The 24,232-nt window shown below is 35.3% G+C and overlaps 1 protein-coding gene across 1 annotated transcript in view; it reads left to right on the top strand.

The window, feature by feature from the left end:
* LOC108753695 (homeobox protein aristaless-like) overlaps positions 1-22,586 on the top strand; it is a 134,565-nt gene extending 111,979 nt beyond the window's left edge. Inside the window, exons 3-4 of the mRNA XM_018495533.1 lie at positions 10,326-10,371; positions 21,486-22,586. Of these exons, the coding sequence (XP_018351035.1) occupies positions 10,326-10,371; positions 21,486-22,055 (616 nt within the window). The 3' untranslated portion in view covers positions 22,056-22,586. The remainder of the gene's footprint in view (positions 1-10,325; positions 10,372-21,485) is intronic.
* The last annotated feature ends 1,646 nt before the right edge of the window (positions 22,587-24,232 follow it).

Here is a 24,232-nt window from a genome sequence, read left to right as displayed (position 1 = left end):
CGGTCTCTTCTTCTGTTCTCCTCTCCCTCTTCTTCTTTCCACCGCGATTCTAAGTCCTCCTCTAGTCCCGGACTCTCCGCTGCGTCCAGGACCCGCAACTCCTCCTGTCATTAATCGACCGACGACGAGTCATGCTCCCGATTAGAAACGCCGCCGACCCGTTATTCGTTTCTCAACAAATAAGATTAGTGCCTTCCGGAGTTAATTAGTGAACGATGTTACCTCGCCCCACGGAAGCGGCATTGGATCTTCGTCACCGTTAAATGACATAAAGTCGATATAAGCCTTCTTTTCATTATTTTCACTCGGTCATTGCTTCATTATGAAAGAGTATATTAATAGCATGGTGAACCACGGATAAAAATTTATACAGAATATTTATATTATATATTTAAAAAAGTCAATAATTAAAAAATCAATAGTTAAAAAAAATTTTTCTTTTTGTTAAAAAATTTATAAAAGTTTTTTTCTTCTATTTACAGATATTTTGTTGTTCCTTTTGAGATAATATATTAATAAAGAGATAAAATTTATAAAAGAATATATGAAGTAACTACAGATATATTTACTTAATACAAATTTTTGCTGTTTATGATTTTATTACATCTTATTATTTCGAATTTTAATTGCTTCATACTTTAATTCCCAGAATGGTATTAAAATATGATTTACGATATCAAAGTGAAAGAAGCCTGCGAGTCAAAGCTTCGAAAAATATTCTTAAAATATACACATAAAATGTTTAAATGTTTAAATATGAAAAAAAATCTTTTTCTTTATGAAACAATGAACTGAAAATATTTCTACTTGATCTATGAACCGTGTGCATTCTAAGCATTTTATTACTGTCAACGATTCGAGCCTATGCTATCCTGCCTATTCGGATTCCGTTCGAAGCGACGAAAAAGATTGTTAGACTGTCTCGGGACTCGGAATCGTCTCTCCTCGAAGACGGGCTGCAAGGCCGAACAGGACGAAGGGCTTCGTCTCGCGAAGTGCAAAGGAGATCGAAGAGTACAGGTTTACCGGGGTCCATCCCTCATCCGATTGGCGGTAGTGTGGCCAATCAGTAATTGGCTCTCCACGCCGTACGCGTATTAAGCGCGCATTACGCACGCATTACGCAGCCGGCTACCGGCTTCTCTCTTTCGCCTCGCTCCTCACAAAGGTAGCGGTCACGGCAGGTATGCGCGCACGGCCGCGGATCCTGCTCGAGAATAATGCGAGCGGCAAAAGCCGCTTGTCACCCCTCGTCAGTGCGAATTACTTGTCCGGCCGGCGCGATTCGTTATTAAACATTATCGATACCGCGCATAAAGAGGCGCGTCTTTCTGGATGACGTATAAGGAAGGCGAGAAGCTTCGGACGTCGCTTATTATTACCGAGGCTCGAATTTCATCGACGAATTTTGTTGCCCTGTCTTTTTTTACGTCACGTTATAGATAACGATCGTGTGTGCATAAACTCTGTTCATTCTGATATTTCAATCGTAGGAATGTATATTTTATTGAACATCTTCTTGTCGTTTTATGTCATCTTGATTATTCTTTAAGTTCAATTTTTTATTCTCTGCAATATTCCATTTTATTCTCTCTTGCCCCTGAGAATATATATGATTGCTATCATATAATCAAAAATTTGCTTAGCTAATTGTATCTATCAAATACTTTCTTTATATTTAGTATTGTTAATGTATCTTTTACTTATTCTCTATCTATCTATATAGTATTAATATGTCGGTGCGTATTTTATTTTATTCGTATAAATTATATATGTTAGCCATATCTCTAATTACAATGTGAAAACTTTTATAATAAATAGTTTTTATAATAATATTTATCGGAATGTTGATAGTAATCGACACTAATTAAAGACAAAGACGTGGCTAATTTTTGTTTCATGATTTTATCAATCACATGTTGATATCGCTACTACTTTGTAAGTATAATTAACAAGTCTTTTATTAGACCTTAAATTTATCAGAGAGTACATCGACTTACGCAAATACAAATTATGTAGAGATAATTACAATATGTGATTTATGTCAAGATAAATAGCAAATTCCAAGACTTGTTTATTCAACGCAACCGTTACAGTGCACATAGATTGTGTCACACATTTGTTTGTGTGCTTAGATTTTATGTATATAAAACTCGACACTAAGCTCCTTTTAAAAGTTACACGCAATAAATAAATTGACTATGTGTGCGTGTGCGAGTGTGCATGATTTCCTTTTATTCTCTTTCGACGAGAATGTTCTATAGAAGTTAACAATCTCGGAATATAAAAATGATAAAAGACTGCGATCTAATTTAACGACACAAAATGTTTCTACGACCAATAATTTTTTAAAATACTTTAAAAAATACGAGTATTGATAAAATTATAATGTAACTTAACTTATCAATTATAACTTTAAGCAATTACCATTAATTTCAGAGAATTATTTAATATTTTATTCATCGTGTTACAAAAGAAATATTTTACGCAAAATTTAAATTGGAAAGAAACGTATCGCCTAAGGTGACTAAAAAATATTTCATCATTTAGATTGTCCCGGATGTGCCATGGCAAAACAATTACATCTTGTCATTAATAATAACTTAATGACAGCAGAATAATACCCAGTAACTCGCCATTAATCTGGAGAGAAGATAGAAAACCCCGGAACTCAACTTGGATTTAACTCCCGAAAAAAAAACGTGTATAAGGCCTGCAGGCCGATTGGCGCGATCACAGGAAACGATTGCTTAGTATATATAACGAGAATAATAAAAAAAGGAAGAAAAAGGACAATAATGCCGTGACTTCCTCTCGAATATATTTCTACGAATCGATTAATCGCATAGCAAATTGTGCCCACGATTATTTATAGTAATTAATAATAATCACATATATGTGATTATACCAAAACGCCTTTGGTATTTTTAATTCTTTTGAATTAATCATGTTATATTCGCGATATAAAAGAGAGAAGAGAGAGAGAGAGAGATTTTCTAATAGTTAAATTACCTTTAAAAAAAAATAAGACTAAAATAGAACTGCAGGTTTTTATTATCAACTCCGTGAAAAATTCTGCGAATTCAGATTTCTGTAAATTCAATGCTTTCATGCCGCGCGTGTTAAACAATAATAATTGTGATTGCGCCACGAGTGAGACAATCACGGCCGCCACGTCGCGGTAACTGGCGGCTGTTCCGACCTCCGGGGTTAATTAGATAATGTAATTGTGCGGTAATTACTCAAATTACTCGCGCGCCAAGCCTCTTGCTCATACCAGCAATGTCATTCACGCACCCGCGCGCATTCTCTGTCTCTCCTGTCTCGTTCACTCTTTTCCCCAGCGATCTGTCTCTTTTCGCCATCTCAATTCGATTCTCTCGTATTTTCTCGTAACGATAATATAATCATCTCCGTAATACTCAAGATATGTATTTGAGATGCGAATCGTATGCATACTGTGGTCACCACAGCACGTGGATCGAACGAGAAAGAATCGATTCTGAATTGCATGGAAGCGAGAATTACACAGTAATTTATTGGTACGAGATCGAATTATATAATATTATGTAATAACAAAAGAAGAGAATAATTTATTTACGGGTATTAGAAAGTTAATAAAGTTAATAAATAATACGCAATATATATATATATATACGAGTATATATGTGTGTGTGTGTGTGTGTACTACCTTGGACTATAAATGTTTCTTTTTTTTTTTTTTCAATACTATTGAAAGCAACTTCTCTCTCTAATATTGCAGAAACAAAAAAAAATTATGAAACATATGTCGATTCTTTTTTTAAATAACATTTTAAATAATATATTTTCCACAAAAGAAAATTAATTAACCTTCACACGCATTAAACGTGTGATTGCGAGTCGTGATTAATCACTATCATTTCGTCATCGAATTAAATTCCAAGCGCATTAAATTCAAATGTTGACGCAAACGATGCGAATAAATAAGCGCGCAAACACGATTAAACGTAAGTTAAGTAAATTATCTTCCTTCGTCCGTGACTTCTGACGAAGCGCGGTTGCAGCGAAGGACTTCTCGCGCCGAGGCAGGAGCAAATAAGAACGGCAGGATGCCGCGACGGGAGTAGCAAAGGAAGAGAAGGTAGAGACAGAGAAAGAAAGGAAAACTAGAAGAAGAAGATGACGAAGAAACTTGCCTTTAATCCACTTAGCGGTCTCTTTTGATGCCGGCCGTGGGTTCTCGCGCTATACTACCGTGCGGTTGCGAAATGGCAAATCCATTCGCGCCTCGCAGTCCGATTACTATGACTTCGCAATGTTGCGCAGGACAGGACAGGACAGGACAGGAAGGACTTCCTTTCAGCGACGGTATATAATATTTCGATTCGGAGAATGTATTTTGTTGCGGATTATTTGCGCGAGGCAATTTGTTCGCCAAATCTGTGAAAGTCGATCTCTCGCTCGAAGCTCGAGAAACTCGCGTAATACACCGCGGAATCGTACAACCGGATACCAAAAGAATCTATGATTATTATCGTATTGATGCAATTAATCGGCGATTAGTCATGTTCTATTTTTCAACGCGTGTGAACGTAGTGGCTATACGTTAATTATAGATCAGGTGTGTTCCATAATGAGAAAGAAACGTGTTTTCCGTCATATGTGTAATGTCTTACGTGTATAATATAAAGCAGGATATATTAATTCTTTTCTTCCTGATGTCATTTTAGCTATACATGTCTACCTTGTTTTGTATAAACAGTAATCAATAATACTAATCAGTAATAATAATAGATTACAATTTAAATTTATATTATTTTTATGATTCTGACGAATATGAGATTAATTTCACTTCATAAAAAAATGTCAAGACTAATAAGTGCTCTGAGTTTCAAAATTGAGAATTGAAAATGTACAACGCAAGATCTCGTTAGCTTCGTCTAATAAGTGCCTTTTACATTGGTGGAATTTACGGATTAATCACAAAGGAATTTCAGATTGAATACTAGGACATGTAACGGAGACTTTGCTGATCTTTGCACGAGGTTTTCATCATGGTCTCATATTTTCCCATTAAGTCGCGAATGCGCGACTAATCTTTTGCCCGTACGTGCCCGTCAGAAGCGACTTTTCCGAAGCTCGCGCATTTCCCATGGCAAGGACACACCGTGGACGAGGGAGTTAGGAGAGGGATACGTAATAATAATGATACGCGAATCGAGGGTAACTGAGAGTCTCGGTGAACGGCGGGTGTAATTAGGGACGCCCGTCTAACCGCGAAATTTCGTGATCTTATTAAATCCAGAAGGACGTTGGCGAACGCGCCTCGAGAAAGAGAGAGAGAGAAAAAGGGAAAGGCTAAATTATTATTACTCGCCAGGCCCCAAGGTGCCTGAGCACTCGTCCACCTCTTCAACGGTGTGCGTTTTGTCCGCGCTCGCGCACCCGTGCGTGTAATGCACATATCTATAAAGATTATATCGTGCTCGAGTGGTCAGAAGTGACGCAAAGATTACGAGACAGATAAAACATTTGAATCGTTAGGCGGAACAACGATATAAACCACTTTCCTCATCCTCGAAGGCACAATAGAAGTTTATGAAAGCGTCTGAATATGAAATCTCCAACAGTTCTATTGTAGTACTTTTATGATTCTATATTTATGATTCTATATTTTATACTTTTCACTGGAAAAAAATAAAATATAAAATTTTATATCACTTAAAATAACCGTGCAGGAAGTTTCTGACATTATCAAGTATCTAATTTGTGACTAGTAGAATATATGCTATAGTCTTGATTCATTCGTATTTGTGAGTCATACAGATAATCAGATGTAACTGAGAGAGAGAGAGAGAGAGAGAGAGAGAGAGAGAGAGAGAGAGAAATCACGTACTACACGTAATTTTATCGTTCACAGCGTAAGCCTGTTTTTCGTGAGAAGCAGCTGATAGGTGCGCGCTTTCATACTCTGCGTTTCATTGAAAACGAAGCCGAGCCGCCTGGTAGCAGGTACGAATTACCGTCTGCAACTATGTTCACCAGAGTAGTCATTAGCGCACGACAACGGGTAATCAGAGAGTACTGCAGCAGTATACGAACTCGCGTCTTCTAGTTACGTTTCCTCCATAAGTCGGTACGCGGGCCATCAAAAATGATTTGACGACGTGAATACGCTTTGCAATTACCGATCGATACGCGATATACGATGAGGATCGTTTTGGATGATTAATCAATGGATAAATCGTTCCATTATTTTGGTAATGATTACCTTCATCGAATAAACTTTTGATAAACTCAATTTGGCGAATTAAATTCTAAGGAAGTTACTAATTCTCCATTGTTATATGTTTATAATGTTAAACTATATACAATTTCTCTAATTATTTCTGTAGTCATCACTGCTCCTAGGTCTCTTACTCAGATCTTAGGTCTGTTTTTAGTTGAATTTCTTGTGCACTTTCAATTTCTTGTTTATCTTTTCTCTTCTTTTTCTCCCGCATGGAGAAAAAAGTAAAAAAAATAAACCGTGCAAAAAAATTCAGCTAAAAAGAACAGACTTAATTTTACTAATATAATGAAGTTAAATAATTTGATTTAAGAAAATGTATTAAACTTGACTCAAATTTAGTTTATCATTTACTATAATGTAAATGCATGTATGTTAATATATAAATATTGTTTACCTATAACCACACAGAAATAAACTGTAATAATAAATTTACATTTTGACGCACATAGAAGCTAAAAATAACAAACTATTATTTAACTCAAGAAATGCATTATTATTATTATTCTTTTAAGATTTAACAGTGTCCAGTGATACTCGTAGCACCAATGATTTAATTTTCCAAAACTTTTTAGATATTAGACTGTTTTATTGTTAGATATAGCTATCTTTATTATCGCAAAACGCTTTACAGAAATTTGCGATTTATTTAGCAATGGTACTAAACTCAATTTGAAGACAACAAAAGTAAAGTCCGAAGCGACAATTATTAATTATTAGATATAAACTATTTTCTTGTAGTTAATAATTGTAAAATGACACAGTTTTTACAGTAAAAATATTAATATAAAATTAAAAATACGATTTAGATTGAAAAGATGTTTCTCGTACGAGGGATCAATCGGAAGAACGGAAGGATTTCGGCTCGGATGCAACGATCAGATTGGACGAGCATCCGAGCGAACGATGATAAAATTGACGCGACGTGAATCGAACGAATCCGTGGACCATGGCCACAATCTTCGGACTCGTCCTGAAATCCCTGTAATTTCGGAAGCTACCGTCTGAAGGCTGAAATGCAGCTAAACACGAGATCCAAGACGATCGGACGTAAGAGCTTCTGTGCGCGGCATAATCACCGAGATTTCCTCGCGATTTCGTGGAACATCTGGGCAATTTGCCTGCAAGATGAGAGACGCCCGGCGGGGTGCCTCACTGACCGATTCATTCTTTCCTTCTTCTTTCGTTTTCTACTCGCCGCCGGATATACTCGATTGCACGATCGCCGCCATTCGGTTCCTTTAACGCAACAACGGCGAAAATCGCTAATATTTCCGGAATGAATGAATTCTCAACGTGCGAGATGAATTATCGACACCCGTCATGATTCACGCCTGCCTCGTAATGATTCCTTCGCGCCTTCAGTTTGCCTCGTTCTCAGTTGAAAAAAAATTGAGAATGCGTTCGCATAATTTCCGGTGAAATCATGCAAGCGGCGATTTATACGGGTTATTATCTTTACTGGAAACATCCTGCGAGAGCAATCGCCTAACCAACGTAAATCAACCGACAGGAATTTAATTATTAAAGTCGATGACTATTAATTTCCTCTGTTTCCTTGAACATAGTTGTACTACTTTTCTTACAATCTAATCTACACTCTTAACGAATGTATTATAATTATAGGGTACATTTGTGACATACGCATCCTTTTAAGCAAAAACAGAAAGTCTTCGTCACTTCATGCTCACGTACAGCGTAACGCTTCGTAATTCCTAATGCATGTCCATGCACTCGTAATAAGTAGCTATATTATTATGATTTTAGATTATAGATTATAACATCTATAAATAATATTTTCTACACACAGAAAAATACTTGCTGTATGCAAATAATAATACTTTGAAATATTTGTTTCAAAAGTTCATAAGATAAATGTACCAGTTAGTGGACATGAACCAATTGTTGCACAAAAAACATTTCAAATATTAAACTTTTAATAATATGTACAATTCTAACTAAATTCGTTTTAAATTTTTAATTAAATTTTTATAAACAAATTTATCTAGAGTACATATCATTAAAAGCTTAATATTTAAAATTTTGTGTATCACTTTATCCGAATTTAACGAATTGGGTTATGTTCACTAATTGTCCACTAATAACTAGACATTTATCTTATATACGCAAATCTATCACAAGCATCTTTCTATTCAAGATATATTCTCTCTCTCTCTCTCTCTGAATCTTAGTGAGCTTAATACTACGCTTTACGCAGTCATGATTATTAAATTAAAACAAATTCAATTTGGTTATTATATAAAGTCGCTTCTTCGAACAATTTTTATAATAATTTTCAAAAGAAAATAAACTTGTTTTGAGTACATAATAATGAAGTTTTCTCAAATTTGTAATGAGTAATATTTTAACATTATCAAGAAAATATTCTTTGGTAAAAATAATCGTTATAATTAAAAGAAAGAAAGTAAATTGAGTTGTAATTTACTTTTCTTAACAATAGAATTATTCCAAACAATAATAATGTAATCTTCTTACCGACTCCCTCAAATTCAACGACAAAAAATCCCCAAAAAATCAGGTGATCTGATTTTTTGAATTTTTGTTATTGAATAGAATTATTATTTTTCTGTGTGTTTCTTTCTTAATCGGTAACCTCCGGCGTTTGTGCGATTCGGATTTCTAGACAACAGGAGACGACGGGAGACGATTTTATGCGAAGCAAGCGCCGTATACGCTTGCAGAAAAGTATCACGTAATATATATGAGATTATTCGTGTTATATGCGCCCGCGAGCGAAGGATGCGAAATTCAATCGAGCGGAAAGGAAACGACTGGTACAGCGTATGACACGATCGACGTTATGTAAAATATCACGAGCTAATAATTATTCGTCATTACCGCTGCGTTGGACCGGTCAATTAGTTACGGATAATCGTATTCGTAATACGCCGTTGAGGAGCGCAGTCACCTATATAAAATGAGATTCTATCTGCTTGCCGGAGCCAAGACGGCGCGGTCGCCACGGATTCTGATCGTCTCGTAATAGATAACATATTAATAGCTTTCGTCACAACGGCTCGTGCAAGTAGCAATCCAACGGAAAATCACACATAATGCCGCGAGATACATAATGCAATTAATGCTCATCGTGCGTTGTTATATCGGCTAATCTGCTTCGGATGCAAAACTAATTAAGATAATGAACGCGCGCGTTTTTACGAGACAGACTGACTATTTCGTAGAACGGTTTCTGTGATTTTCTCACGGATATGATACGAGGTCATATTTGTAACCGCTATTTCTCAACGTTATTAAAAGACAACTAAATGATTTTTTCGTTGAATTACGCATTCTTAAGTATAATAATAAATCGCGTACTCAAGGGAGATAATAATTACAGTTGCAATTATGTGCATTTACTTCGTTAACTGCCCAAACGTTTAGATGTACATTTAATTACGTAAAGTAAGAAAAAAAAGAGTAACAAAAGGATGTATCATTCATTAAAATATTGTAAAGTTTACGTTTAACTTCTTGAGAGCGTATGCAATAATAATTCAGTACAAAGTACTGACTATTATTCAGAAATAATAACGACAATAAAGCAATTAAACAATTAAAGATACTTTTATGTAAAGTTATTATCTCTAAGAAGATGAACGATGTCCGTCCATCTAATACAATAATAAATAACATAATGAGAACTTTTTTAAGATTGAACGTGAATAAGTTCAAGTCGAGTTGTTACATCCATCCATTATGAAACAACACAATGATTCTTCAATAAAATAATTAATTGTTATATAATTATTAAAGAGATAAAAGATGCATATATTGTGTACGTATATATGATATTTAGAAAAGTCATTAAAATTGGCAAATATTATAATTTTATTACCGCTTATAGTAGATACTGTTTCGGGACACTCGTTGGGTAATAATTTCTGAACTGACGCCGAAGCTCACACTCCGTTAACTCGAGTTTATCGCAATAACAGAATCGGATAATTCGCACGCGCAAATAGGCCCGCGGCTATATGCGGCCTTGGTTCCTTTTTCTTGTGTTAATGATTACCTTCCTTTTTGTTTTTAGGGAGGAACTCGCCATGAAGATCGGCCTGACGGAGGCACGGATACAGGTCAGTGGAATCTCTTAATGTTGTTTTGCGTAAAACGAAATATTAAATAAGGTGGCATATAGATAAATTACAGACTCATTTCTGATACAGTTATTAAATGCAAGTAGTAAAATTTATCTCTCAATATATGTACCATATAATAAGACTTTACTTTTTTTCTTTGCAAGCTTTAATTTTTTCAATTAATTTTTCAAATGACGTAAGAATCTATTTCATAAATAAAAGCGTATTATAAGTTTATTCAAATTTAAAAAAAGGTTAAGATCTATTAAATCGTACATTTATACGAACGGATAGATAAATGCCTGATGCTCTTTAAGTAAAAATAATAGCGTGTCAAATTAAAATTGATTAGTTATCTCTAATTATATATATATTGACATATTATGGCATAACTTCGAAATCATTTGAATAATAAGCAGCTGCGTGCGTCAAAGTTTGTCTGTTTGGAAAAATGAGGCAATAATTGGCGGTAATAATGTAGTTAGGCGTCTTCTTTGGCGCGAAAGCGAAAATATCGCACGTCTCTTGTGCAACAACAATTATCCCGTATCCTCTGACATTTCGTTTGGATAATAATTTTGAAGCCCGCGAGCGCGCGCGAAGAATTACTTAAGAATTATTTAAGTTCTCCACGCGGTCACGTATCCCCACCTGTAATTTGCCTACCCGTATGGCGAAATGCGATACCCTTCGAGCAACATATACAAATCGCCGATCATGAGTCTTTAATTACTTGCTCAACCCTTTTCAAAGTGCCCGTTATTACTAAAAAATTATTGGACACGCGATTGTCTATTGGAACATTTAAACGATTACTGCGCTCATTGTTACTGAAAAATTTCTGATCTTGAATTTAATTATCCATCGGAATATTTATGAAACATTTACGTAACGGAAAAAACTTATGTACGTATGAATATATACAAGTAGATAACTATTTATAGCAAAAGTATAATCTGATGTTATTATGCTTTGTATATCAATAATTTAATTCTAAACATTGACGTCAGTAAATATTAAATATTTATAATCAACATAATTATTCATTAATTATTAAATTTATAAAAAGAAGAACTCGTCCGCAACAATGTTATTGCGTGAAATAAATTAGATAGATATCTATCAATAGTGTATATCGAATGCAAGAAATAACCTTCTTGATATTTGACTTTATTATATTTGAATGATATTGTAAATTGATCATTAAAGACATTCGCAATTAATCAATGCTAGAGATATCATCCGCTATTAAACTTTAATAATATTTTTGCTTATGTTTGAACGGTAATCATGCGATCCGAATACATTTGAATATTGAAATACTTAACATTAAATTATTGATCACTTCTTATCCATTTTTATTACATCTGATTAATGCTTCGTTCTGCAAGATATTTTAATGTTTTATTTTTATTTTTTTTACATACGTATAATTATTATCATATAAAAGAGAACTGTATAAAAAGATAAAACATTGCAATAAACATCACACAGAACACAATCAATGTATATAAATAAATTTATATTATGTTTTATAAATTTATGATGTAATCTTTCAAAATAACTAAAAAAATTAATGTGAATTTTGCAACTCTTCCTTAATAAATTGATCATACCATATAACAAGTTAATAGCTTGTTAAGTCAGATTGAAATATATTATACGCTTGGAATATTGTTTGGAATATTATAAATTGCATACAACATTCAGCTCATTCCACAGTCTCCGAAGAAATATCATCCGGAATTCAATACTGGAATGAAAAGTGTCTGACTACGTTAATTGGAATTCTGATTGAAGATAGACAAATCAGAATTTTCTGGTTGAATCTATTATCATTCTAGTTACGATAACCGAAATTCTGATTGATGTAATCAGAATTTTCTACTTTATTCATTTTCAACCAGAAATTTTTCTCAGTGTAATATTCAATGAAATGTATTTAACAAATCAATTTAAGATAAAATGTTTAAATCTATCAAGTAATCTATCAATTCCGATATCATGTTGGACATTCATTAGAATTTTTGATAATATCAAATTTGATTTATGCATTCAATTTTTCTATTCTTCGTAGATATAACTTGCATTACATGTTTATTCAAAAGGGCGTACGGATACACGTTTTCTGCGTGACGACGATGACTTCTTACCGAGGAGAGCATGTCCCTATGCCATCGTTGCGTGAACAGCTGGCTAATTTGCTCAATTAGTTTAATTTATTCTCGGTACTTACTTACTTACTCTTTTTTTTCCTTCCTACCCTCTACCGCCTTAAGCCCACGCGTATTTTTCTCTCGCTTCGTCCTTTCACTCTCCATCCCTTGCTAGCTCCGGGCGCACATACTCGCGCGCCCCTATGCGATCTTCTTGTTATTTCCCCCGCGCATCGCGAGAGCACAATGCCTTTAACGTTAACCCAGCACTTTTCATTATACTTGCAAATCCATCACCGTCCACCACAAATCGCTGATTTACTGACGGCTAGGAATTACCCGATACAACGATGCGCACGCGATGAGAACCACTGCTCCGTCCAAGGAATGACACGCCTGCCGTAATTCCGCGCGGTGCCGTTAATAATTTTCAGAAATCCCTGAACCTCTGTACAGAGAGAGAGAGAGAGAGAGAGAGAGAGAGAGAGAGAGAGAGAGAGAGAGAGAGACCTTGCGCCATTCTTGCTCGACCGCGGCGAGATAACCGGCTCCACGAAACTGCATCCCTTTTCAATCGCGATAGGTGTCAATTGCCCTCGCGGCCGTAATGGAGCAGAATTATGCGTGTTGGTTTACAAAAACGTTTCGAGGAATTAGACGCACTTATTCAATCGCGGTATCTTTAACCCTTTAGCACGTAGCTGCCTCATAAGAGATACGATATTGAAAAATTTTGAAGTCAACATTAAATGGTTGTTATTCATGTTTCATTTTTTTGTTAATTATTTCCGTTCTAAACTTAACGTTTTACCCATTTTATTATCTCTTTATATTTCAATTGATGCACTAGAAAAAGTCTGGCTAATTGTAATTCTGGTTGAAATTGAACAAATCAGAATTTTCTGATCGAATCTATTATAATTGCAGTTGAGAGAAGCAAAATTCTGATTGATATAATCAGAAATCTTCCGGTTATTTGCAACCACAAATTTTTCAGTGTGATATTAAATAATTGCGTAATTAAACTTTTTCACGTTTTTGTTGAAGGATAATAATACCGATAAATTCGTTAAATAATTTATTGACGGATATTATAAACCCATTCATAAATTGTATGAGGAACGATTTAAGCAAACGCTACAAATTTCTCTCGCCTTAACGCGCGAAAATTAGATTGTCGGGCGATTCAGTCGCCGCTTGTTCATCAGCCGTCATTAATATGCATGACAAATACACCGTCGTGGAGAATGAGGCGCGATTTTTTTCGACGCTCGAAACTTCGCCTGTACGCATCAACGTACAAAAATTAGGATACATGACCTATCATCGGCGATCATTAATAATTCATGAAACACGCAGTATCGTTTGAGGATAAAATGCCTTCTTATCGCAGAGACTTTAAAGACATTGATTCGTATTTATAAGGTGCATTATGTAGTGTAAAACGCGTACCATAACATTAAATCAAAATAAGTAATAAATAAAAACTGCGAAAAATATTAAATCCAGAATCAGAATCGATAAGGAGAGAGGAATTCTAATGACTTAATTAATTATTTAATATCAGCTAGGCCAACATGAAATAGAAACAATTTAAAAACTATTAAAATACTACTCGTAAAAGACATACTTTAATTACATAAAAGGATAAATTAGATTAAAGAATAATATCTAACCGGATAATTGCGGATTACCGCTAACTTAATCACGTTGCGGATTCAGAAATAGAAATGTGCTGCGCCGCATTTTATCAGCGTTTTAACCAAGCTTGCTAATCTAAAATAAAACCTGCTTCATGTATTTTTTATCGTGAATCGAGCGTTTGTTAGATTTAAAAAAATGTTTCGTTTCCACGTTTATTTAAAAATTAAACGTATGTGTACGTGAAAATATATTTCTACGACAGCACACGTCCATCTGAGAAACGCTAATTCTCAAACAAATAAATTTTCAACCTTTGATTTGACTATTAATCGAACGTACGAGTTTTGTGCACAACTCAATGAATAATGAATCGTTCTTTCCTGCAGGCTCGTTTGCCGACGAAACCAGTCGTTCGCATGAATAACAGATTGCTATTAGGCAAAGTGATTATCAGTTGTTGCAACGTCGGCTATTAATTACTTTTACGATCTCCCCGAGTGTGACGAGATAATCGACAAGTCGCGAACTTCTGCTATGAGCGAGAAAATACTTGCGCAAGCAAAACTGGAATTGTGGATAAAAATATCATGCGTTTCGTTCGACATCTGTCTTTTGAGATGTACACGCGAGACGTCACACTTCTCCGAATCGATTTCGCGGTAAATTCGGTGGCCAGTAAACGAAGGAAATAAACCTGTTTGTCACGTATGTTTATATTCACAAGCTAATTCTTTCTACCTTTCAATCTTTTCTCCCTTTTCTCTTTTTTCCCATTGAAATTGTTGGAAATTTTAAAAACAATGTATACATTTCGTGTATTATATATATATATATGATAAGATAATTATTGGACGTTACGTTGGTTTTTTTTTTTATTTATCTAATATGCTTTTTCAGTTTTTAACTTGAATTTTCATACATTAGAGATATTCTTTCATTTATATAGAGATACATATTTGATTTATAGGATTACATATAATATATGTTCACAGATCCGCGTAATTTCCTATCGAAATAAAAGATAATTAATTGGTACTCACCGATACGAAGCGCAGCAGCGGAGTTATAACGTAATTACGTTGTAGATTCTGTAAAATAAAAATACCAATAGTCCAATTATAATAACGGTTAAAATAATTAATATATCAAAAAGTAATAATTACACATTTTTTTTCAGCTTTTTTAAAACACTTAATAAAACAATGATATAATTCCCGAATATAACAGTATATAAATGAATTATACCTCATGGTTGCTCCGCTGTCACCCGATGCCTCCTAGGCCTCCTCCTCCTCTCAAATTTTTTCGTTGCAAATACACGCACCATACACAAAATCACTCACTCGCGAAAACGATTGTGTACGATACTTTGTAAGATATTCCCACCCGCGACGCGCAATATCCAAAATATTAGTAAGAAATAAACAACGTATCACGACTTTCCGTTACTTGAATTATTTGAGCCAATGACCCGTGTGTTACTACATAAATTGACAACGTACAAATTTCAACCAACTTTAAAATGAAAACCACGAAAAATCCAAAGCGCAATGTGAGATGTATGTATATCGTCAACTAAAAGGTTACAACACTTTTTCCGGTGGTTTCGGAATGAAATCTGCTCACCGAACGATTGATTCTCTTACTTATTACATCTAACGATTTCAGTTCAATCGCTCTACGAGTAAGACTGAATTCCTTCGAAATCCATCGGAAAAATAATGTTGCAATCTTTTAGTTGACGGGCATATCTACTCAATTTGAAGTATTATTAAAGAACACACGTTCTCCGGAAAATCGAGACTTCCAGATTCAAACCCTGGTTGTGAAATGATATTTTTTGTAATAAATTATTTACAGGTTTTTAAGATGCTCATTAGAATCATTACTAAAATTGGCGATCAATATAATTTGAGATATTAATATTTTAGCTTTAGTTTGTAATTGTTTCAAGTCTGACAAATCGAATCGTCGCGTTTAGATTAAAATTAAAAACTATATTTTACAAAAATTTACATATTATTTAACAATTAAACACTAACTGGAAAATTCACTTTGACCGAAAGTAAAATTTCACTTATTTCACTCTCATTGGTTTAATTTCGAACTATATTAAATATATAACTATTATTAAAGGAATAATCACTTGTCCATATTACAACGGAGCGATACATTATAATTCCTATTGCCCATCAATTCGATTCTAGCGTAATATTTAAACAACAATAAAATATCTGCTTTTATCATCTTTTTGCAAAATGATTATTTCTATGAATGATCGTTTTAATCATATAGAAGTTAATTGATTACGCGGATGATCGATCACGGGATACGGACCGTGATGAATTATTTGCGCCGCTACCTGCTCACTCAAGTGACTGCGTAGGAATGATAACGCGGCGACCTTCCGAGTACACAACAGCGCGCCGCAGCGGAAAATACCAAGGTCACGCTTTGTCAGCTTTAAATTATTCCTCGAAATTTCGTGTATTAGAAAGATTTATTCGTGAGAAATTTATTCGTGAGAAATATATTTATTTCGTAGTGTGAATATTTAAAAGTACCGGATAAGTGAGGGCTCCGCAGTAATGTTCATATATTTCTTGTAATGCTTCCATACAGCTTCGAATGTATCAGCTCACTCCGAGCCACATATTTATTTCACTGAAATAAATCTTTATTTAAATACGGCGAAATAATATTTTATTCCTAGCAAATAATCTATTTTACTTTTTACAATTAATGAGATATATTTTATAGAAATGTATATATGTACATATTTTGTCATCATAATCCAATTCCGAAACAAACTCCGTCTGAGTTCTTCAATTAAATCGCGATTACAAATCTAATATAACGAGCACTTAACTCGTACTTAACTGTAGGATCTATTTATTAAATCGTATCATGTCTCAAGATCATTTTCAGTTAAGTTCTTCAATAGATACGCGATTACAAGGGCGATTATAAATCTGAAAGGGTTCGAAGATTCATCCAAGAAAAAGATATCTATTATATACACATCGTATTGAACGCGCGGGAAAAACTTCTTCGTCAGTAAGAGAGAGAGAGAGAGAGAGAGAGAGAGAGAGAGAGAGAGAGAGAGAGAGAGAGAGAGAGGAAAAGATTGAAGTGGAGAAACAGGAGAAATGAACGTACTCGACGTTCTTGTAATTAATGCGGCACGATTAAGCACGAAACGAGTAGGTTCCGGCGGGCGATGTGGTTACGTTTTGTTTTAAAAGCGGAGAGTCGGAGATGTTTAGCGCCCTGCTGGGGGCAATCCTGTTCGCTGTGGGGGGTCCTGGCACCCGTGATCCCCCTTCCTCGCTCAACCCTAACGATGCCAGGAGTCTCTAATCTCCTTGTGTGTCTAGGCGATTCCGAAGCGGGCGGCGGTACACGCGGAACGCGTACATTTGGCTTGGAAGCCTCCACCTCGAACAACAAAAATCGAAATATAAATATGGGGATTGTAATCGATTATTGCGCAATCGTAAATCTCGCGTTTTAACCGCTCGTACATAGATTCGCCCCTTGGCAGAATGATTGATTTAAATGATATTATTGGGAACACACACACACACATTACGTCTAGTTCGAATCATTAAAATTGAGATATTAATTGTACACACACACACATGCACATAATATAATTAGATATAATATAATTATAATGAAATTGTTTTCTAAAATGAAAATGACACTTAATATTATGTAAGAAAAAAGACTATAATATATTATTGATACTATATCAAACTTTTTCAACTAATGTACTGCAAAGAGTCGCTCCAAGTGTATCGCAAAAAATTTTTTTTAATATAAAAAGAAATGAAAAAATTTAGAAATAAGTAAAAAAAAACAAGTAAAACATGAAGGCCTAAATATTTAAAAATTGTGAAAATTATGTAAATTACATTGTGCTTATATTTTCAAAACGATATCCTCATTACAATAAATTGTACTTTTAAAATGATGAAATAAAAAGTAAGAATTTTAGAACTTTATTTTTTTATTTCTAAATGTCGCGTTAACCCGATACCTGATAAAAGATATATGCTGAGGATTGCATCTAAATGTACCTAGAATAGAAACTCATTACTGAACGAAAACAAGATTTTAAAATCACTAACAATATCTCAGATAATCCTATTTTTATTTCGTTGCTCTTTACTATTTCTTTTTCGAGCGAAAATCGATCGTGGTGGTGCGTAAGCGATCAGATCCGAATATCAGATAGAACGAAATCACAGATAGAGCAAACCGATCGAAATCTTCTTTTCGACAATGAGCTACCAGGATGGGATCCACAGATCTCACGGAACGCATTCGCAATCGCCGCCGCCGCGTCATCGGCGAGCCAATGATCGGGCCGATCGTCAAATCGCAAAGTCATCCGGGCATATGTCTATCCTCGTCCGCACGATGACGAAGCCGCACCGTGACGAACCGTATTGGGAGTGTCTACATCACTCGGCGGTACTTTTGATTCCTAAATCCGTGATGCTGGAGCAGATCCGAGAGCCGGAGTCGCGGCAATGTGGAACGCGCAGTCGTACTATTTCGACGCGAGAGTTTGCACGTTGACGGCAAAACGAGGCGAATTTCTCCTCGTATGTGGAAAAATACAAGCGAGCCGTGTAAGGTCTCCTCTGTTACGTGACCTTATAGCCGACGAAGAGAATGAAAAGGAGAAACGTCATTTTCTAATATCTGCGACGTGTCATTCTTTGATATGAAAGAATGAATGCTTGAATAATTCCGTGTGAATTTATATATACTTGTATCGAATCCCGCAAACTATGCGCTGAATTTAATTTTCAGTCTTGAAACGTAATCCTAACAGAACTAGAGTAGTATCACAATTTAAATTGACATATTTCTCGCAATAAAATTATTTGCAGTTTTATGCTTATTTGCTAATTTAATTTGTGATATTACTAGTCTAGTTCTGCGTTTCACAAGACTGAAATTTGAAATATAGAAATTCATGTAGAGCGGTCAGTTTAATAAAAAAAGAGTCTAATAACAATATTATGTCATCTTATATCCTAATTTGTGTATATGTCTTTACGATAATAATTAATGTTACAAGAGATTTATTCGATTTATTTAGAAATCAAAAGGCGAATGGATGCATCAAAAAATATATATCGAATAGTATATTTAGAAGAATGAAGTCATGCAATAAACACAATGAATTGAAATTCAATCCAGAGTTCGTTGAAATGGCAGTCTGAGAGCGAGGAAAGTTTGCAGAAGATGGAGAACTATCGCGCGATTACCTGACGAGAATTCTCGCTGGAAGTATCTTGAGAGTCGCGCTTCTGAAGCGGTAACATGAAACATCTCCCTCACCGGAAACGATAAAAGACCCGGATAGTTTTCAGGATAGATGGCCGCTTCTCGAAAAGTTCTACTCGTCAAACAATCGACGTAACGAGCCACGCTCAGAATTCGCGGCCGTTATTTACCGCGGAAACAATGGATATAAAAAAATCCGGAATCACAGCAGGTGCTCGCGCGCGGAGAGATTGGATAAGTTGAATTGTTGTTGTCCTAAGCCATTCGTCATTGCGATCAGTCACGAGACATATCTCCTCTTTCTTTTTTTTTTCTCTCGGGCGACCTGATATTAAAACGAAATCGGCGATATGTTATTTGCGTTCGGTCGGGACGCGCACGGCATAAAATCGACCCAACAACCAGAGATAGGACGGTAGAGGCATGAAAAAGTGAGGCAGGAAAAGGGAAAAGAGAAGGAATGAATTTCCGCTGAACTGATTAGAGCTCCGGGTCTTTTCGAAGAAGCCTTTTGTTGGAATGGAATGGAATGTGCTGGAACCTGGTGAACGCACATCACGAACGGCGATTCGCATTGGTTGTCCAATTTCTATTTACAAGTATTAGAATTCAATCTCCTTAGATTTAACGTTGACATCAAATTCCGAATTGTTGGCAGAACATTTAAGTCATAAAATAGAGCAAAGCATTTTAAAATAAGTAATGAGGTTATTGCATTTGTCACAACTAGCAAAATGTGTAAAACAATATTTAAGATTTTAATTAGTTTAAAAATTTAAATATTTAAATTATAAAAATATTCAAATTCTGAGAAAAGGAGAAACTAAAATTTCATATCAAATAATCATGCACGATAATTAGTATATTCTTACTAATACATTCCCGCATTTATATTATTTTTAGTCCAACAGTATATTTACAATAATTTTCTAGTTTCATTACCGCACAAATAGTACACTAATTGTTCAACTGCAATATTCAATAATTAATTGAATATTGCAGTTGAATAATTACTGTACTATTTGTACAGTAATCATGAAGCTAGAAAATTCTGGTATTATCACAGTACTATTAATAATATGATTTGCATATGTTTGTATTACATCCTCTCCTAATAATAATACTTATTCTTAATAATACTTTATTTATAAATTATGTACATTGCAAATTTGACACGCAGTGATACCAATTCCGAGTATCTCGAGTTGCCAGAAACGAAAAATGGGCCAAGGAATCGCTAACCTAACGGTTTTACGACAGCCGATATTTTGTTAATTTTCGAGGAGAAACGTAAAATTCAGGTAGAGAGACAGATGAAAGAAAAGAGAGAGAGGGAGGTAGAAAAGAAACGTGAACGGGCAGAGATCTCTCTGCCTCGCAGCAGTATTCGGTTTCCTTGGAGCATCGACAGTAATGATACGCTGTTCTCTACCTTCCTGAAAAAGAGGAGAATGCGTCACTGTAACCGGAATTCGAACTCTCACAGATCAACAACTTCTAAGGAAGAAAGTATCTATCGAATACCTTTCTGACCCGGAATCGAATGAACGACTTTCTTGAAACTTTTAAAGGGGATCTAAATCTTTACTTCTATTATTTGTTCGTTGCGATAATTATAAAAGCAATCAAGATTATAAGGTTTCAAAACTCATAATAAGAAGCTATTTTATAAATATTATTAAATATAACATTAAATATATAACAAAATATTAAATTATTCGTAGAGAAAAAGCGACAATGGAAACGAACGTAGTGTTAAATTTTTTTGTTATAAAAAAATCGATAAGAAAATTGCAGAATATCTTGACCGGTTCGCGTCTGTAAACACTCAGCTGATCATCACTGGTGGTACTGTTATTATTTGAAATATCGACTGCGTTGCGTAATGCGAAGGATTCCGAAGGACGCAAAAAGGAATCCTTCCGGGCTCTACTGTTATCGCGATTTAAGAGCCTTCCACGAACGACACGGCGCCTAATCAGACCGCTCGTTCATCATGTGTTTCAGGTCTGGTTCCAGAACCGGCGGGCCAAGTGGCGTAAGCAGGAGAAGGTCGGGCCCCAGGCACATCCGTACACTCCGTACCCACCACCGTCGGCGGTCGTGGCGCCGACCTTGCCGAATCCCTTCGCCCACCTGGTCAACTTCCCGCACAGGAAGCCCTTCGACGCCTTTCGCTATCCGCCGTTGGGTCATGGCCCGGTCCTCCCCGGTAGTTACGCCGCTCATCCCTATCATCGGGCCCCACCACCGCTGCTGCCACCCGGCATGCCCCTGCCGTACTCGTCTCCCTTTCAGAATTTGCTGGCGAACATATCTGCAGCGCGGCCAAAGTTGGTGCGAGGTTCGCCACCCCCGCCCCCACCTGCCTCCGCGATAGCTCTGTCGCATCCCCCAGTGGCACCGCCACCCCCACCACCACCAACAGCCACCTCGCCGCAGAGTTCACCTACGGGTAGCGTGGGTTTACCAGACATCGACAGGAGGACCAACAGCATCGCCTCGCTAAGACTTAAAGCCCGCGAGTACGAGATGCATCTGGAGATGTTACGTAAGAACGGCGATCTCATAAGTTGAAACGTTGCCGATCGAGTGTGGCAGACAACGAGCGCGAGTCTGTCCTGAATCGGTTCGGTAGGATCATGGATCGATTAATTAGACAGACATTCTTCCACACGGAGAATGTCAGCAGGTTGAGTCAAGTGAATGTGAATTCGTGAAATTCTTAAACATTTAAATCACTGTTTGCCCAACGTGACGTAAGATCTTAACCAAATATCAAAATACTTTGTCGAATATTGCAACAAACAGCGATTTTGATGTTTAACTACTTATGGCAATTTTAGATTGTGTAACGTCGCATTGATCAGACTATGATTCGAGTGTTATTCCATCGATAACCGTCGGTCCATTGATAACCGTGACAAACTTAGGAAAATGTGTGATCGAGTTTCGTCGCAAACTGTATGTAGTAAATGCTAGCACGTTTGTTGAGCAGAGCAGATTCTGTATCGGAAAGATAGAATGTGAAAGGGATGTGATGAGTTCCATTTTCCATCAAATAGTCTTATCATCAAATTCATGATATGTTTACTTTCTGTATATTTTGCACGGTAAGACATATTTCAAGAAAATTGAATAGATGATTGAATAAAATTCGTAAGAATACAATTTAATCAGAATAACTTGAAATTTATAAAAAGTGGAAAAAAAATGTTTTAGACTGTCCTCTTTTAAAATTGACATTCAAAAATTAACAAGAAAATTTATTGCGATGCAATTTTTTAAATTTTCTTTTGTTTATAACTTGTTGTTATCCATGACATTGTTCTACAATATGAAACAAAAAGGAACGCGGAATGGCGTAAACGAAAGCAAGGAAGAGTGAAATTACCGTTACTTATGTACACCGCACTGTGTATATAGTTTACAGTATTCCATATGCGAGGGAATTAATAGAACTGCGCAAATCGAGGGACTTGTTCGCGCAAGTATATCGCGTGTTACATCGTTTGAATCTGTTTCGCAAGCATCGAGAGATAGATTTCTTAATTAGTTCACATAGTCGGTAATCACATCAGCTTCTATTAAGACTAATATCATACATGTTATATGATGAACAAAGCATTTTGGTGCGAAAAAAAATTTTTCTTTTATGAATTACTCGATCGATTTATTGTAGGATATGTGAGATATTAGTCTGAACTAACGCTGATTGTTAAATATACGTGAAATAAATATTAATCTTAGCAGAATCAGTTCGAATTAGTCGGTAGATTGCGTTAAAATTATTCTTTATTTTGTTAAATAATGTAATAAATGTTAAATCAACAATAAACAAATATATGAATACAATTTGTAGTATCTGATGATTATTAAAAAGTTCAACTCATAGAATTATAAAATTTTTCGATTTAATATTAAATTTAATACATAATACATAAAAAACAAAGATTTTGAAACTTAATTCCAAAAAATTCCCATTTTGAAAAAAATTGATTTATAAATATCTCTAAAACTTTTAAAATGAATTGTCACTCTTTTCCCAAAACTGGCTCAATTTTCACTCTAAGTGAGATTCCACTCCAAAAAAATTTTGAAAGTACATATATACATAATATATTTTTCCATATACGAGATCTGTTTAAAAAGTTCGTGAACTATATTTTTTAAAAATTGCAGACTTTACTTACAGTGTATTCATTGGGGTCGAGACTAACTTTGAAGGGGGTAAAGATCAGCAGTTTGTAAGTAAAGCCTGCAATCTTTTAAAAATAAAATTTACGAACTTTTTGAATAGACCTATAATTATCTAAACATTTTGATTTTTTTTATCTTGAATCTGCTAGGATTAATTAAAAATCGCATAAAGCGTTTTCTTGTTGTTAAAGGACGATGATAGGAACTATTCGCGATTCTAAAGTGACTCTTATCTGAAGATTGAAAAGTGTCCGTCCATTTGGAGGTTATTCGGCATCGCGGCGGAAAGTCGGAATTTTTGAGACTATTAATTAAAATTTGAAAGAGAAGAAAAAAGGCGATCTTGTGAAACATATAAGGAATATTTATGTCCCGCTAGATCTCCGCTCCTTCCCGTCGTAATCGCAATAAAACCTCACATAGCGTTCATCAATGATCGCGTGAAACCCAAGATCGTGTAGTTTTATTTACTTTTACAAGATACGTTATGTATATGTTTAAACAAAAGAAAAGAAAGAAAGAAAAGAGAGATACTATTTATATATATATATATA

This window comes from Trachymyrmex septentrionalis, unplaced genomic scaffold, assembly GCF_001594115.1.
Source record: "Trachymyrmex septentrionalis isolate Tsep2-gDNA-1 unplaced genomic scaffold, Tsep1.0 scaffold70, whole genome shotgun sequence".
Taxonomy (NCBI): domain Eukaryota; kingdom Metazoa; phylum Arthropoda; class Insecta; order Hymenoptera; family Formicidae; genus Trachymyrmex; species Trachymyrmex septentrionalis.
Note: the sequence above shows the minus strand (reverse complement) of the source record. Positions and strands in the feature narration are given on the sequence as shown.